The sequence below is a fragment of the Lolium perenne genome, chromosome 3 (genome assembly GCF_019359855.2).
Source record: "Lolium perenne isolate Kyuss_39 chromosome 3, Kyuss_2.0, whole genome shotgun sequence".
In the NCBI taxonomy this organism is placed as follows: Eukaryota; Viridiplantae; Streptophyta; class Magnoliopsida; order Poales; family Poaceae; genus Lolium; species Lolium perenne.
Window position 1 is genome coordinate 350,960,725 of NC_067246.2, and position 17,980 is coordinate 350,978,704.

The window sequence follows — 17,980 nt, forward strand, 5'->3', positions numbered from 1 at the left end:
GGAGCGCGAGCTTCCCGATGCCAGCCGGCGGTGCACGCGTAGGCGACGGCGCCATGCCATGTACCTGCGGGAAGTAGACGGGCCAACGAGGTGGGTTGACACCGTAGATCCGTGGGCGGTAGCCGTATGCTGCAAGTGTCCTGTCGACATTGCGGCCGTACCACCAGGTTCGGCAGCCAGCGTCAGGGCCGACGGACCTAGCGTCCTCAACGTCGCGCTCCACCTGGAAGACGTGGCACCACTTCGGGCTGGTCGGCGAGCACTCCGGCCGGTGGCGCTCTATCAGTGGCATCTGCGTGCGCCTCTCCTCGATGAGTGAGCGCAGCTCCGGTCCATCCCGGAGGAGGGGCGGCACTGCGTAGCCGGTGGGTGACATGTGTCAGTCGTGCGGCAGAAAGTACTCCGTCAGCACCTGGATATGGTGCCGATAGAGCACTTCCGCCTCGTTGAGGTTGATCTGCCACGAGCACTCGCCGCCAGAGCCGCTTCCGCCGGCCTTGTAGTTGTGTTTCATGTCACCACCGATAGATTTGACTGGCGGCGGTGGCTAGGGTTGGGAGTATTTGGGCGGAGACGACGGTGTCGACGGGGTTTTTAAAGCAGTAAGAGCCATTGATGCCACACGGGGGAGTTGGGCCGCCGCGTGTGCATTCGGATGGCGTCTGGCCTTTGGCGACGACCACCATTACGCCTCCATCAAAATGTGAACGTCGCCGTTTTTTCGACGTGGCGCGAGGCGCCGACCCGTCCTCCGTGTAGGGTTGAAGAAGAGGATTTTTGTTTTAAAAAAAAGCCAAAATAGTAAATATGGTATTTTAGGAACTCCTTCTGCGGTGTGTGGCCTGCGACGTTTTTTCAGCCTGTAAACAACATTTGGGGTGCCCTCTATCAACATATTTGAGGTTTGTAGTTTAAGGTGTCTCTTAGAGTTGCTCTTAGATGATGGCGCATGGAGCTTAGGAGACCGCTGGTGACCCTCTCGTCGGTTGAGAAGAGAAGAGAGCGAGAGTGGGGGAAAGGTAGGGACAACATGTAAGCTGACATGCGGATCCAATGTAGATTTTCAAAAAGGACGTGTCTATGTCTAAGTTGACTGGGATTTTCTTAAGTCTCAGTCACCTCAGAACAGTGCAACTGCAGTCCAAAGTGCAACTCGGTATAGTTGCGTATTTCTAGCAGAAAGTGCAATTATACTTTTTAACAGAAAATTACAAATCAAGCACTTTTTTGTAAATAACTTAGACTGAAGAAAATCTTAGTGCCTAGAGTTTAGCACCCTTCACGGTCTGTCACCCTGGGTGTTCTAGCGGTGCCACATGAGCCTTATCATGGGTCTTACCGATCAGAACCTCATTAGCACGGCTTATCAGGAGGTTTAGTGTTTCTTGAATTTTTTTTACCCAATACAGGTGGTTTTTTTTTCACCAAACGCAATTGTGATGTTTTTTTTTTTGTTGTTGTGGTGAGCTCAATTGTTGTGGTTTTTGTAAATTTCTCAGTTTCGAAGAGAGGGGGTGGTCGAGAGATTGGGCCTTTTAGGCCATTTAGTAAAGCATTGGGCTGGGCGTAACTATTCATGACCCGAATCCAAAGGAAGGTGTTCTCGTGAAGAAGATGACTTCTTTTCGAATATTCAGTTTTTCAGTTTTAGTTTACAGGGTCTGTTCTGCGCCAGCTGTTTTGCAATCCGTAAACACGTTTTCGGAAGATTGAACTTGCGTTTTTCGATTTACACTTTTACGGACTCTGTTAGAGATGCTCTTAGTCCATTAGTTGGGCGGGCTGGGCTGCGCTGCAGGTCTCGCTGAATTGATTCGTGTTTTCCTTTTTCCTATTTTTGCACGGAGAGTCCAGATTTGTTTACGCGGTGTCGGTGCCTTCCCTTTTTCTTCACGGGCAGAATCGATTTCGTTCCGGGCACGAAGCAGGTAACCTGACGAGGAGGAGACTCGACGACGACTAACGAACGACGATGCCGTCGGTGGACCACATCAGCGACCTCGGCGACGACCTCCTCCTCCACGTCCTCCGCTTCCTGTCGGACAACGCGCGGGACGTGGTCTGCACCTCCGTGCTCTCCACGCGGTGGCGCCACCTCTGGACGCGCGCCCCCGTGCTCCGCATCCTGCAGCATAAGCCCGGAAGCACATACGACGACGGGGATGACGCGCGGTTCAACGACTTCGTGCACAAGGTCCTCGCGCGCCGCGCCTGCCGCGGCGCCGGCGCCGACATCGACAGGCTCGACCTGTACGCCTGGCACTGGCCGGGCAAGTCGCGGGCCGACGTGTGGCTCCGCCGGGCCATGCGTCACACGGTGGGATCCCTGCTGTTCAATGTGGAGGGAGTGTCCGACTGGCGGCCGTCCCGGGTGGAGCTGCCGACCACCACGAGGGTGACCAAGATGTGGCTGGAGCTGCCGACCACCACGAGGGTGACCAAGATGTGGCTGGAGCTGGACGGAGCCACCCTCCTTCTCCCTCCCGCGGTAGACTTCCACAAGCTGACGGAGCTGACCCTCGGCGGCATAGGCTTCTCCGACGACGACGGCCCCCGCCTCGGCCACCTGCTGTCCTCGCCGTCGTGCTGCCCGACGCTGCGGAAGCTGACGCTCTCGGGCCTGTCCGGACTGCACCATCTTCGGCTCCACGGCGGAGCCCTGGAGACCCTTGACCTGTCCGGCCTCAAGGTGAGGCGGCTGGACGTGGACACCCCGCGGCTCACACTGCTCCATGCCCAAGGCTTCTTCATGCAGTACCTCCACGACGACCACACCAGCCTTACCGTCCGGGCACCCGCGCTGGAGAGATTCAAAACCTCCCTCCAGTTCGGCTGGCTCAGAGTCCAATACTACGCGATCAAACTGCTGCACGAATGCCGCCCCATCCATGGTCACACGATATGCCTATTTGGTCCCGATGTACGTCTCATCCTTTTATAACTAGCTAACGTTGTACGTGTTCCCATATCTGCCAGATAAAATTTCATACACGTGACAACTTTTCCCGTATATTCTTTACTTGCACAGAAGCCAGAAGATGACAATGGAAGGGATGCCCCAGCTATCCGGCGTCAAAGATCTGACCATATACTTTTCCTCAAAAGGCAGCCACAGCTTGGGAGCAACGGTGGCCAGCCTCCTAGCGCGATGCGACAACCTCGAATACCTCCACCTCGACAATCAACATCATCCTAACGTCGCTAATTTGTATGTATTTTTCCCTTTTGAATCGAATCTATCGCTACAAAATGAAGTACTATCATACTCCATGCGGGGAGGGGTGCGGCGACTGCGACCTCCGTGGGAGCTGGAAAGACGACGTGCTCTCGTTGGAGCACCTCCGCAAGGTGAAGCTGGGCAGCTTCTCTGGACAGGAGCACTACTGCCTCGACATGGCGCGGTTGCTGCTTGCGAGCGCGCCGGTGCTGGAGAGCATCACCGTCACAGCCAAGACATCTATTGAACCCTGGTGTGATGACCAAGAGCTAATGCTCGTGGAATCGCTGGAATCGAGTCTTCCCCGTGGCAGGGGAAAGTGGACCGCTCGCCGTGCTGCTAATGCCACGGTGACGTTGGAGTACGAGTGGACACAAGGTGCATGATCAAGTTACTAAATGTAAGTGAACGTTGTGAATGAGTTGTGGGGTAGGTGCTAAATGGAAATGTTAAACCCTCTATAGAAAATTGTTTCGATGGAACGAATAAGTGTGTGTTTGTGGTTGCATGACTTTTTTACCGGCTGCCCGAGAGCTAGTGCACACAACTATCTAAGGAAGAAGAAGCAAGGAAAATCTTTTGTTTGTGCAATCAAACTAGATGTGGCAAAATCATATTTGACTGCGCGGAATGGGCATCCCTACTGTGAAATTTTACTAAAAATATAGAAGAGGGGGTGATGCGTCTTGATGATGATACAAAAAGGTGTTTTCGGAGGTCTCATGCTATTCTGGTGGGGCCACATCAACTTAGGGGAATGATCAGTCATTGCATTGTGAGGCCTATTCTTTCTATTTTGTTTAGGCGAAGTATACGCCTCTTGTTTCCTTCATATATGTTTTGGTATCGGCACGGTAGATGACACGGGATGGCTAAGAGAGTGGTGCGGAGCAAAGAGTGTGAGCGACGGGTTCCAGCTACAGGATTGGGCACAAGTACACGATGATGTACCCAGGTCTAGGGCCCTCGCCCTGGAGGTACAACCCCGACTCATGTAAAAATCTCTATGCACCGTAATATAGAGTTGCTTCTTGAGTTGTATGATCTCACGAGGGAGAAGCTATTGTTCCTTGGCTAGAGTTGTGTTACATGTTTCCTTCTTCCTCGGTTGGTCGATCCCCCATGGGTTATGTTTCTATGTCTTCTAGTTGTTCCTTCCTCCTCCTACAAAGAGCTTCGTGACTTACATTATAATCACGGTGCCCAAGGTACATGAGAGAGAGAACATGGTCAAAACCCTGGTGGCACCCTAATGTGAGCCTCCGGGTGGGCGATGGGCATGGGCCTAACCGGATGCTCCATCCTATGACTACAGTGGTCCAACATCACGTAGTTGGTGGCATTGTACATCCATAGTGTCGGACTTTAGCAGCATGGCTTCTCTGGTCGGCGGTATGATCGACTTTGTGGTGATCGTCCTGTCACGACGTGTGGACAGTCAGCCACAGTGCCTATGTCAGTGTCCTACGGGACATGGGCTCTGACTTTCTGCAAGTGGCCCAGGAAGCTGAAAGATTGATTTTGGTGTAAGAAAACTCAAACAAGACTCCTCGTGTTCGCTTAACTCTTGTTTTACCGGATCAATGGTTTTCTTGTGATGTTTGTTTATCAATGGTTGGAGATAGATATGGTCTTAAGGTTTCACATGCAGTGTGCGTTAGTAGATGTGATTTAAAAGATAAAATGAAACTCACATGTAGCAATATATATATATTTCTATATATATATATAGACAAAAGCTTTTCTACTTTGTGTCTCCCCGGTGGTGGCAATCATAGTTGTTGGTGTTGCTTTGAGATTCCCATTATGGACTGGCTCAAACTTTCCCTCCATTCTTTTCTCTCTTTAGTGGAGGTGTTTGGGATTTCCTCTTTGGGCTGAACTGGGCCCCGTTTGCTGTATCAGCCAGTGCTAGGCCTGCCTCCCTACCGTGACGCTCTGCCCGAAAATCCCTAGGTCGCCAGTCTCGTGATAGTTTCGATTCAGTGCCGTTTTAGCCAAAGCTTTGGCACCCTTCTCTTCTCCGATCTAGTAGTCTCTTCAGTTTTTCATCGATCTTGTTTAGTCTCTGCGAGCAACATGTCTTACCCCCGATCTCCACGCCGTAAGCCCCCGCCCCCCTGTGCTCCTGCTCGTCGCCAGCCTCAGCGCTCCGGCCCGCACACGCCCCTGCTCGCTACCGGCCCCGGTTCTCCTGCTTCCCACCGTTCTCCTCGCCACCATCTAGCTCCTCCCGCCGCAGCGCTGGATGGAGGTGGTGCATCGCCATGGGAGCCCTGCCGCGTCGCCAAGGAAGGGGGCATCATGGGTGGTAGGCACGACTTGCCTAGGTGACCCCTGCCTCCTCGGTCCATGGCGTCACGAGTCCCCCGTTCGGCCTATCCCGACCCATAGATCTAGCCGCCTTGGCTTGATTCGGTCGTATCTTCTTCTTGTAGCGAGCTCGTGTATGTGTGGATCTATGGGGTCAACGCTGTCACCTTAAATTCGTTTTCTTGTTTCAGCGCAGCAGCCAAGATGGGGCTCACGTTCACGAAGCTGTTCAGCCGCCTCTTCGCCAAGGAGATGAGGATCCTCATGGTCGGTCTCGATGCGGCCGGTACGACCACCATCCTCTACAAGCTCATGCTGGGCCAGATCGTCACCACCACCCCCACGATCGGTAAGCCCCATCCCCACTGTATGTAGTTTGTAACTGTATAACTCTCGGTTGTAGATTTAGCATAGGAGTGCATGTAATGCGAGTTTCATGGGAAGCAAAAGTTTGAGATCATTACGAAAGTGGCCAGCTCATTTGCAACATAGCCTCCTGCAGGAGTTAAATAAATCGTTGTTTGTCCAATTCATGCTAGATAGTGCACTTTATACAAATATTTGCAACCACATGTAATCTTTTGATGCGTATTCACATTGTTTTTATATGAATGCTTATTTTAGTGAGGAACTGAGGATTGTGATTATGTTAGATTTTTTTTTTACCTCTGCACCACACGTATGGGTTCATTGAATCTGTATGCTACAAGGATATTATTTAGGGTTCAAGCACCCTCCTCACAAACAAAAATATAATGATACCCTCGAATTGCATACTACGTCTTCCTAGAATTTATCATCTCAAGTCAAATTCATACGCAAAGTTTAGCGCCTCACCTTTTGTAAATTTTGAGTACTAGTAAGCTGCCAAATTTAAACAAATATAATGGAACCTTGTCTCGCCATTTTTTGTTGATCTTTATTCTTACACAAAATAGATCTTCATTTTTACGATCAGCGACCATGAGGTGCAACTGACTGGGTGATCCTTGTGTCTTCGAAATTAGAAGCAGCATACAAGACATTTTAACAGGCGCACCATTATAATGTATGCGTGGAACCATTTGTGGAAAACACAGGCACCCTTTTATTTTGTATAGGAACCCATCCGAGAAAAAGATTTTATTTTAGAATTACAATGTGGTTTTTAGCAACTGTAGTTATGGTTATGCATTTTTAGCAATTTTTTATATATTTGTTCTAAGTAATTTTTGCATCAAACTAAGGCTGAACCCTGGCCCCCTAGCACACTCTATATTAATTCCAAATTCCAAATCCTGTTTGTATGTGTTGGGCACTGTTTTTAAATGCATTGGGCACCGTTTTTAATTTGTATTGGGCACCATATGATCAGGTGGGCTCTTATTAATGTCGCTTCTATGTAGTTTCTATGATGATAGCCTCCAGGATCTATGTAATTGTCATGTTCAACTGAATTGGCTTAATTAAGAAATTAAGCAAAAGAACTTGGCCTGCCAATGTGCAGGCTCCTTTTGTTTGGCCGGCATTGTCTCTCCTTCCTGAACCTCATCGCCTCTCTACCCGTGAAGTGTGTCGCCCATCCCCGCGGCGTCGAGTTGATGCTGGACAAGGACGAGCGAGTCATCTGCCTGCACCGAGCACCGTTTACGGAAGGGCTCCGTTGATTATTTTTATGCAGCATTGAATAGGAAAATGAAACCAAATTGATTATTTTGATGTGGCACTGTTTTTTTATTCCAGATTTGTGAAAACACACTAGATGGTGTTGATAATAGTCACCGACGGATTTGTTCAATGGTGTTTTTATTCAAATGAAATCTCAATGAAAAGTCTGTTTGATGTACACTTTAACTTCCATTGAAGTTGTATCTGACCACGTTAACTGGAACTGCTAGTTAATGGGAAAACTAAGTTGGTGTCATTCAAACATACCAACAGAATTGAAGTTTTATCTCAGTTTACTCTTCACTTTGAAGAGGGCACCCATTAGATATGCACCAAGCACCGTTCATGGCAATAAACAGGCTCCTTTTGTTTGGGTGGTTGGCTCTTCTTATAAATTGTATGCAAATACCTAAGTCATTTTGTTTCCCAGATTTTTATTTGGAGAAAAAACAAAATTGGCTATTCTAATGTTTCCTGTTGACAACACCGTTTCTTAATTTGATATTTTTAATTTGATCTTCTACCTTTGTCGTATTGGGGCATAATGAACAAGGGCAGGTAATTTGTGAAAACACACTAGATGGTGTTGAGAATAGTCACCGACGGATTTGTTCGATGGTGAAAAGTCTGTTTGATGTACACTTTAACTTCCATTGAACTTAAATCTGACCACGTTAACTGGGACTGCTTGTTAATGGGAAAACTAAGTTGGTGACATTCAAACATACCAACAGAATTGAAGTTTTGTCTCAGTTTACTCCTCACTTTGAAGAGGGAACCCATTAGATATGCGCCAAGCACCGTTCATGTCAATGAACAAGCTCCTTTTGTTTGGGTGGTTGGCTCTTCTTATAAATTGTATGCAAATACCTACATCCTTTTGTTTGCCAGATTTTTATTTGGAGAAAAAACAAAATTGGTTACTCTAATGTTTCCTGTTAACAACACCGTTTCTTATTTGATCTTCTACCTTTGTCAGTATTGGGGCATAATGAACACGGGCAGGTAATTTGTTTTTCTCAAAATGAGGGAAGAGAGAGACTTGCTGATGAGCTTAATGTGAAACTGAGCTAATTAATTAGTAATTTTTGTTCATGAGCTAGGTGATCAGATATCTTCAAATATTAGAGTTTTGCAACTTTGAGGTGCTCCATCATTTGTTCATGGATACGATCTCTGAAAGCACCATTTCTTATGTGAAGTGCGCACACACACCTACCGTTCAGTTTAGGCAGCACCTAGCGTTCAGTAGGTTAGCTACTACCGATCTTTGTGCAAGTTGTATTTTTTATGCACAATTTTTGAGAAAAGGCAAGATGTGCAGAATGAAGATGATGTTATGGCTGGACTGTCATCTGGTGGCAGTGAGGGAAGTGCATCTACGACAGCGAGGGGAGCAGATTGGGAAGGCACCATATAACATGTCGTTGGGCTCCGTTCATTGATTTGATCAAGCACCTCTGTCAAATAAGGCATGCGCCGTGGTAATGAGATTCTGAGATTCCCTTCATTGCTTCAGATAAAAAAAAGTCTAGCGTGATCCTTAACTTGTATCACTTTTATGATCTTTGTCTAGTCGCAATTATTATCTTAACAGGGTTAAATTATCTGTAGTTACAGTACTTGTATGAAAAAGATGATCTGAACTAGTATATAAGAATCATGCTTTATCTTCTTGGAATTGAACAGGAAACAGATGGTGATGCCAGTCCATCCTGAGTCAAACTTGGAGAGGTGAGCAGGCTGCCGACCCAGGTTCTCTCACCCAGGGGCAAATTTTTAGTGTAGGTCGTGAGATGCACCGAATGAGAATATACTGAGCACCGTTGCAAGATCAGTGTAGGCTCCGAATTATTTTGAATGGGATCCTTTTCCTGTTTCCAGTTTCTTCTATGCCTGGAGCTTTTCGTCTCATCATATCCAATTGCCAAGAAGTGTAAGCAGATTGTGATTTGCAGTTTTTTTTTTAAAAAGCTCATGTTGTGCTGATTAATTCACTGCCTGTGTCAATCTAAAATATATGTCTTCTGGTTTAGTTTAACCCACCTCTAATTGATTTTATTTTATGCCCGCGAGAATAGAATCAATTTGATTAATCTAGGTCAATCTTTCTCTGTCATGTGTGACCAAATCTGCCAAGCGGACGCGTCCAAACTCAGAAGAGCAAGGTGCAGCAGTCGGCACATGCATGTGCTATCAATATAGTACTAATGAAAAGATTAGAGAAGTGTGTGTATTGAATACTCGTGACCGGAATTTAGGGGAAAAGGAATATAACGGACACCAGTGAAGACAAAGTCTGGACCAGACTAGGTTTCCTAAGTGGGATATGTGCCAGCGAAAAGGTAGATCTGACATTACTTGTTATAGCGCGCGAATTATAGAAACTAGAGAATCCAGATCTTTTTGAACCAAAGAGTGCGGATCTCAATGCGAATGAGTGGTTCCGATTACACCCTCAACTACTTACAAACATAGCAAATCCGCACTCTATATATATATATATATATATATATATATATATATATATATATATATATATATATAAATCAATGTAAAGATGCAATATAACATGGCTGATGCATCGTAATAAGCCCATAATGCCGCAGGCCACGGGTTTTATGGATCAATTGATCATTCCAAGTTCCAACACATCACGTGAAGTCGTGGTATTAACATAGATCAGACAATAACCTTAAGTTTGATGATGTAATCGTTACTCTCTAGAAGATAATCACACTATCGAACCATGAAAGATGTCACTTGAGCATGACATTGAATTGTGCAACTAATTCTAATCAAACCTAACTGCCTTTAGCGATATCTCTGGTTCGGGTATGTGTCAAAGTTGCTTTAAGATTGAGATAAAAAGATCGGCGAATAGATAAGAATCTCTATCACATAAGTAATTAGATGCACATAATGTTGCCAGACTAGGGCTCATCACATAACCCGAGAGGACTACTCACACATGATTAGATCAACAATCATAAATATTGTATTTTAAATCTCAAAAACATGAATGATGATTAGTCTTACAATACCACCAATCATTAATGAATCAAGATTACAAGTAGAGGGAAAAATAATGATGATGATGATTATGATGAGGAGGTGTTGAAGTCAATGGTGGAGGCAACGGGGATTTGGTTGAAATCGGACATGACTATGCGGTGGAATGTGGTTTACATCTATGTGAGTATATCGAACACCCTAGGTGCCTTCACAATTTATATTGGATTTGATGATGCAAATCCATCGACACATGGTACGGCCAGGTCGTACGGGTGGGCCTGACAGTACCAATGGTCGTTAAAAATTTTGCGACTCAACTCTAGACACTTATTGACTTGGTGACATCTCCAGCTCGCAATTCTTCATTAATATTCCTTAATTTTCTCCTAAATACTTTCATTTCAGCAAAAAAAAAGAAGAAGAAGAATTACACATCTTGGCATCGATTAGCACTTATTAGTGGGTCTAGGAAGATATTTGCTTCACACTTTAATGAAATATAAGGATTTAGATGGATATAAAGTGGTCGTTTTCATGAGCCTTCAACAACCAACTGCCTAGGACAACCAGTAGCCGATCCATGGCAGCCATCAGCCCGCATCTAATCCTCTCATCCTGACACACCATGGTGGTGAAGCAGGAGTCGGGGTTGAATTTTTGGCTGCTCTGCTCGATCCTGGGGCCGTGAAGGGAAGGTTCATAGCTTCTATTCCATGGTGTTCTTCCTCGGCAATCTTTCAACGGCGTCTTGGTGTCCTGTTGCTGCCCTTCTAACTGAAAGGCGACCTCTTGGTGTTCTGGCGCTGGCTTTTTCCCGACGTTGATCCAGTTTTTCCTCCCAATTACAAGCAAGCTAAATGGGAGACAGATCTATCTTCGATGGGGCATCTTACGGCGGTGTCATCCCAAGTGGCATAGTCTCCGGTGCCGATGCTGCTAGTTACACGTTGAAGCTCCTTATCAACGACTCTAGGCGGTTGTGGTAGACTCGAACGCGTTTCCCATATCTAGTCCATGGCACTTTCCATAATTTGCAACTATGTTGTTGTAATATTAGTCTCTTATAGGGTCCTTGTGTAAAATGTATACCACCCTTGATATTAATGCAACTATGTAGGCTCTTCGGGGCCTCTCCTTGTTCAAAAATACATATTAAAAAATAGAATGCAGTGCAAAGTATAAAAAGAAATACTTAACATACAACTTATATTTCACTGAGATAATTACTGTGGGGACCCCGGACTAGCTGTCCGAAATACCCTGTTATGTATACAGTTCACGTTCCCATGATCAGTGTGCCGTGAACACATAACCGAACTGATATCAAATTACATCATCCTTTACAAAACGGAATAAGAAAATTACAATAAGGTCATATGACCAACCTTTACATTATAGCCTCGAAGGGCCTAATCTAATCATCAGAGTAGCGGAATCACTTCAGCAGCGCAAAGCCCAAGTCATCTGCCTTAACCCTACAGGCAACTGACTGGGAAGACGTTCCTAGCTCGCATAGACGTCATCAACTCCTTCTTCATCTGTCGAAGTCCTCCAGGTCTGGCCAAGTAAATAGCCAGGGACAAAGCCGTGAGTACATTTGAATTGTACTCGCAAACCATCAAGAAGGTGATAACAATTCTAACTAAAGAAGACAAGAGAGGAAGAATAGTTTCTCTGGTGGATATAACATGTGAAAGAGAATCAGTTTCTCTTGTGGACATAGCATCCCACATCACAGTTGAAGGGGACACTAAGAGGGTTCTATGACATCTCTATATCCTTGTTGAAGAAGATACTTCAAAAGATATCCTATGACATCTCTATATTTTTGTTGAAGAAGATACTTCAAAAGAGTTCCGCAACATAAAACACTAGGAAGGGAGTAACCCAGTTTATTTCCTTTCCGACCATCTCCATATGGTCAACCAAACCATTCCCGTACCCTTCCGGTACTCCGAAAACAAGTTCCTTTATTTCATTTTCCAAACAATTTTTGTAAACCAAAAACTCATCAGGCTAAGCAACAGCCATTCCAACCGTCCATGACCGCGGACGCAGCTATTCGAATAGATTTTACTCTGCAGAGTTTGCACACTTTCCCCACAAGATCCCCGAGTTCATCATGTGGGCATCATCCCCGCATATCAACTATGCCATGACAAAAACTCGGACATAGCCTTTCGCCTATTCATCTTAGCACGAGATCCTACCCTATGGAGTATGTACCTCCCCGGCACCGTGGCAGCTCACCTCACTTTGAGCGTGGCTCCACCGCCAAGCCAGGAGACCCATAGTGTCTTCCGGACGGGTCAGCCCCGAAGGCCTCCCGTTATACTATTGTCTCCACCAACGACAATCCGGATTCAGGGGTAACCTTACCCTTATATAGTTGTGCGGTGTCCCATGTTAAGAAGAACAAACTACGAGCTAAGCCCCGTCCCACTCCAGGGTAATGTGGTTGCGCGGGTTAATTGTCACGGGTGAATACTTAGGCGCCAAAGTTTTCATAAACAAGATTCTCTTTCCAACCATCTTTGCCAAGATCCTTTTCTTTCATAAACACACACTTAGGTAAGTCCAACTCACCCAAGGTTTTTCAAAAGTTCTTTTCAACAAGGTATTTTTCCAAGGGGTTCCCAACCTATAGTTTCATGTAAGAACTAAGAGACAACAATGGCATGATGCTAGCCATCATACCATTAAGGAGGTGATAAATGAGGTGTCAAGGGGATCATACATACTTAGGATAAGCATGCGTAGGGACAATATAAGTAGGATGATTAAACAAGGGTCATGATGTTAATCGTCATACCACTAAGAAGATGATAAAATAGATGGTTAAGGGGGCATACATGCTCAGGGTATGCATGCATAAGATCAACAAGGGGTTCAACATACTCGAGAGTAAGTATGCAGAACATCAACAAGGGGTTCAAGAAGGGTGTCAAGAGGTCGACACACACAAGATAAGTGGGCATACCCCTCACACTTAGAGGGTACACCAAGATCATGATAATGACCACCATTTCCCTAAAGGGGATTGTAGGTGAGGTGTCAAATAGAATCAACATGCTCGCGGTGAGAATGCTCTTATCAACATAAGTAGATGCAACACAAGATAGATCGAGAGTCAAGAATAATAACAAGGTAACCACAATATGTGATTCAATATTCAGAGATCAAAAGATGGCTTGCCTTGGCTTGTCTGTCCCTGGACTTCTTCAACTTCATCAATATAGAAATTCCAACAATATAATAAAATCCTTGTCCGATCCACTTCTTCTTCTTCTCCGAAATTGTTCGCATCTATCGCCGGAAAATATAAAAAGAACACAATCAACACATTGCACCAATCATAACAAGCATGCAACAATCAACAATCAAAAGCTAACCACTCTACTAAGGCTAACATATTAAGGACTTATATATACTACAAAGCAACTAAAAGAGAACCCATTTTATTTACCTAGTAAAGGTATGAGAGTATCATAACTTAGCAATTGCCTCTCTTGGTATCACCATGGCACAAAATAATTATCCCCTGGTAGATAACATCACAAAGAAGACAAGTGCATTGGTTTGGCATCGAAAACATTCATATTTTATTTGCAAACATTTTTTGAAAAAAAAGAAAATTATCCTTCCTATTTTATTTTGCTTATAAAACACTACCAATAAAAGCAAGTAAGCAATACACCACACTATTTGAAACTTAAGCAAAACAATAGAGCTTGGTTTAAGTATCAGTAGGTTTTGTTTTGCAAGAATGTAACAAAGGTTGTACAATTTTAATAAAAGAGGTGGTCAAAGATTTTTAATAAACACTAAGTTTTATTTCCACAATTCATGTGATACACACACTATTACTAACAGTAACAAATGTGCATGATCAGAGACTAACAACATTTTTTTTTAGATAGCCAGTATTAAAACAAGGCTAACCAAATTGGATTTACCCAAAAATATTAATCCTACAATTTTAGGAATTTGTTAGAGTCTGCAGTACACATAGAACAAGTTTAATTTACCAAACATTGTACAAAAATCCGAAAAATATGGGACCAGCGGAATTGGAAAGATTATTAAATTTATGAACTAATGCAATTGGTTTCATTGGATTTGGGTTGGTAGATCTCGAGTTATTCACATTTGATTGCCTCTGGTTTTAACACAAATTAACAGCAATTTTCAAAGTTTAAATGAATAGTTCGGGCGGGAAGGTGTTCTGGGCCGTGCGGGTGTGGTGAGTTGGGCCGGCCCAGGTGGGGGTTTTCCAGCTGGCGTGTGGAAAATAAAGGAAAAAAAGGAGGAGAGGGCCCAGGCGGGCCAGGCCGGTGCATGGGCTGACGTGGCCATGCAGGCCACGTAGCGCACGCACGAGACGGGCGACCCGTCTCCTTCCTCGACCACGCACGCAGCGGCGCTGCTTCTGGAAGGGAAACGGCGGCGGCTGGAGACGTACCGGCGGCGGGCGGGCGACGGAGAGGGCTGGGCGGAGTGGTGGCGCGTCGGGGCGGCCCCAGGGCGAGCTCGGCAGCTCTCCTCGGCCGCAACTGCTCCTCCCGTGGGCGATCTCCTCACAGTAGCTCCTGGACGGCGATGAGGGCGATGGCTACCGGCGGTTCTGAGCAGAGAAAAAGGGTCGGTTAGGAAGAGAAGGAGGTGGTGAACGTCTAGGAAGGAAGAGGGAGAGGAAAACGGGGCCGGGGTGAGCGCGAGCTTCACCCGCCACCTCGCGGTGACCACGGCCGGCGCGTCTATCTCCGGCGAGCAGGGGCCAGGGGGCGCTGCTGATCTCCAGGGCGTGGGGAGAGGGGGTGGAGGGGGAAGTGGGGTGGTGTGTGAGGGAAGGGAGTGAGCGGGGAGGCCCTTTTATAGGGAGGGAAGGCAGCAGGCGGGGGTGTGCGGTGACCACATTGTGGCGTGGTGATCACGCCCGTGGCGAGCATGGCGAGGCTACTGTGGGGAAGCGCTGGCCTCGGGAGCGTGCGCATCGGGGAAAGGGGTGCCAGGACGTCTCCCTGGCGCGGCATCGGGGGCTGGAGTGCTCAGGTCGCTACTAACCAAGAAGAAGGTGACCACGTCCATGGCAGGCTCGGGCAGGAGTGTAGGGATGCGTTGGGCACGAGGTAAGGGTACTAATGACCCGCAGGAATCCAGGGAGAGGTTCTGGACATGGTTAGGGGCGCAGGGTTGCAGTCCTAGGGCTGTTGGTCAAAGCCTATGCCATTTAGGTCATTGGGAAGGGAAAGAGAAGGCTAGGGCTAGGTAGGGGGGGGCTCTCATGACGTCCTGGGGTCGTGTGAGGGCTGGCTGCTCATTGGCTTTGAGTGGAGGGAGGAGGGGTAGGCTGCAAGTAAAGATCTTCCCAAGATCTTACCATAAGCATGCTCAATCTTGGCAAGATTGCCTCGGGTCTTCCCTCTTCCTCTCTTTCCAACGTGGTAAGGATGTAATGCTGGTGGTGCAGGTCTTGGTTGTCCATTAGTGAAGCAAGATGGGAGAGAGAAGTGGAGAGGGACAATAGATAGCACTTTGTCATGCACACAAGACAAGTCCGGCCTTCCCTTATGGCCAAGTAAAGGTGGAGCAAAAATATCCTCAATGGGTAATATCGAGTTGGTGAGGGGTGATGATGATGGTGGTAGATGAAGTTCTAGAATTGATTTGAAGGACTATTTAGAAAACTAGATGAAAATGGAGGTGAACCACTTGAAGATTGAGTGAACGGGTCCAAACATGGTTTGGTGGATATTTAAAAAGATGGTAAGATCAGATGGGTGCATAAGGTGCCGAAGGGTGTTTCTTCAAATATGAGGTAATTTGGGAGTGGTTTGAAAAACGAGAATTATTTTGCTAGTCAAAAAGAGGGGTATAGGGTTTAGGGAATTCCTCCAAAAGAAAGGAGGAACAACAAGTGTTCTCAAGTGTGGAAGATGATTTGCATTTAGATATCATTTCTACACCAATGTGTTGAAGATTAGAACATCAATCAAAGAAAACAAGGTATAAAAGTTGGAAATGGGATCTAGTGGTGCAATACTGGATAGGGTATAAGACCAAGTTAAATAAATGGGTTGCAAAGGTAGAACGGGGCATGCAAGACGTGGAAGTTGTAGAGGGTGTCGCATAGATGAGATCCATGCCTTCATTTCACCAATAACAGTTGTGGGTGCTTAAGAATACAACTGCCAAAGTTGGAACATTTTAAGCCTACCAAAACATCTTATTGACTTGGCTTCAAAATCATCAAGGATAAGTGGGTATAAGAGAGATTTGTTTCAAGGCAAGAACATGGTTGGGAAGTGCTCATGATAAGGTAGGCCTAGGACCAAGTGCATTACCCTTTATGGCAAAGGGTAGCTTAATCCAGGGGTTCCAAAATGGAACCTTAAACAGATTTTGGGACTTAGCCAAATTTATGATGCCTTAGGGTTTTTGACTAGGGTAAGAGAGAAGGATGTATTAAGGGGTAGATGATCCCAAGTTTTGAATTCAAGGATGATTTTACCACTAGAGGTGTTGTTCTTTGAGGTAGCTCAAGACAAAACTCAACAAGCAAATCAAGACGATTCATCTACCAGCAGATCAAAGCATTTCATTATAACAAACATATCAAGGCAATTCATCTAATTAGTCTAGAGAAAAAGTTTTTGTTCCCCCTAATTTTTGCACTAAGGATAACTAAACAAGGTTGCAAAAGTTGGGGTGTTACAGCTCTTCCACCCTTAAAATAATCTCGTCCCGAGATTACTAAGCGTAGGACTAGAGGGGTGGTAAAGCTTAACTAAAGTTAGACTCCACTCTCTTGTAGATGTGCCGTTGTAGAGAAGGTCGTTGCTTCGTCTTCTGGTAGACATGATGGATTCTTGCCGATGGCGAGCTTCATGAAGAGGTTGACTACTCCATGTAGGTGTTGGATCTGTAGCTTCTTCGCGATCCTGACGGAGGTTCAAGACAGTGGGAGGGTTAGTGTACTCAAAGGTACTTGAGCAGGGCTGAAAACTTTTTAGAGTTAGCTAAAAATTTAGTGGAAGACTAAGTCTTCCACCCTTAAAATTGTTCACCGGGGGTTTTGAAAACTCTAAGCTTCGGCCATGGAGTCTTGTTGGGCGCTTTTTGAAGAGGTCTTCGGTCTCTTGTCTTGAGTTGAAACATCTTCAGAGGGCGTTTTGTAGTCCACGGCTTCAAGAGGGGTTAGTGCATCCCACGTTTCCAACGGTGTGTTGGAAAGGTTTAAAATGTTAGGGTCAGCTCCAACTTTTAGTGGAAGACGAAGTCTTCCACCCTTAAGATTTTTCGTCGGGTTTCGGAAAAACTCTGAGCTTCTGCCTTGTGGTTCTGTCTGGGGCTTCTGAAGAAGTCGTCGGTCTTCCTTGTTCAACTGAAGAATCTTCGGGGGCGACGTGCAGACCACCACTTCAAGAGGCACTCATGGTGTTAACTAAACCATAGGGGACGCGCGGCGAGTTAGTAAGTTGAAGAAATGCCTAGTTGGTATCCATATGAAGCAACAACAGAGGTCGTCGAAGACAATCTTCAGCTTGAGGGTCGGTGTTGACCAAATTAAGAAGTGGGCGGGTAAGGTACACCTAACCTTGAGTCTTCAGGTATCTTCAGGAGCTTCACTTGAGGAGGACCAGAGAAACCATGTTGATGTAGTCTGGCTTTGACGCAATTGTTCGCTCAGCTTGTTAGACGGCGTGTTAGAGGGTATTTTCAAGAAGATATCCTCGAGGTTAACGTGAATATACTCCAAGGTTAGACCAAGTCAGTATGTCTTCTTGC

At 45.9% G+C, this 17,980-nt stretch overlaps 2 protein-coding genes across 4 annotated transcripts; both read left to right on the forward strand.

The window, feature by feature from the left end:
• The first annotated feature begins 1,972 nt into the window (after positions 1 to 1,972).
• Positions 1,973 to 3,603, forward strand: LOC139838338 (putative F-box/LRR-repeat protein At3g58880). The gene is made up of 2 exons (XM_071827747.1): positions 1,973 to 2,920; positions 3,256 to 3,603. The coding sequence occupies exons 1-2, from the start codon at positions 1,973 to 1,975 to the stop codon at positions 3,601 to 3,603; spliced, it is 1,296 nt and encodes a 431-aa protein (XP_071683848.1).
• Positions 3,604 to 5,140: 1,537 nt separating this feature from the next.
• On the forward strand, positions 5,141 to 9,218 carry LOC127346234 (uncharacterized). Of its 3 annotated transcripts, XR_007879407.2 has the most exons (5): positions 5,141 to 5,547; positions 5,722 to 5,879; positions 7,017 to 8,429; positions 8,502 to 8,661; positions 8,867 to 9,218. XR_007879407.2 is itself a non-coding variant. In XM_051372786.2 (4 exons), the coding sequence occupies exons 1-3, from the start codon at positions 5,297 to 5,299 to the stop codon at positions 8,620 to 8,622; spliced, it is 489 nt and encodes a 162-aa protein (XP_051228746.1). In that variant the 5' UTR covers positions 5,141 to 5,296; the 3' UTR covers positions 8,623 to 8,661; positions 8,867 to 9,218. The 3 variants fall into 3 exon arrangements, 1 of the variants encoding a protein (XP_051228746.1); XM_051372786.2 differs by lacking the exon at positions 7,017 to 8,429 and having other exon boundaries at positions 8,543 to 8,661; XR_007879406.2 differs by lacking the exon at positions 7,017 to 8,429 and having other exon boundaries at positions 5,142 to 5,547.
• The last annotated feature ends 8,762 nt before the right edge of the window (positions 9,219 to 17,980 follow it).

Coding starts and splice junctions, on each gene's coding strand:
- LOC139838338 (XM_071827747.1), top strand. CDS start 1,973: ATGCCGTCGGTGGACCACATCAGCGACCTCGGCGACGACCTCCTCCTC. Junction 2,921..3,255: donor TATGCCTATTTGGTCCCGAT/GTACGTCTCATC, acceptor TACAAAATGAAG/TACTATCATACTCCATGCGG.
- LOC127346234 (XM_051372786.2), top strand. CDS start 5,297: ATGTCTTACCCCCGATCTCCACGCCGTAAGCCCCCGCCCCCCTGTGCT. Junction 5,548..5,721: donor GGTAGGCACGACTTGCCTAG/GTGACCCCTGCC, acceptor TTCTTGTTTCAG/CGCAGCAGCCAAGATGGGGC. Junction 5,880..8,542: donor CACCACCACCCCCACGATCG/GTAAGCCCCATC, acceptor ATCTGGTGGCAG/TGAGGGAAGTGCATCTACGA.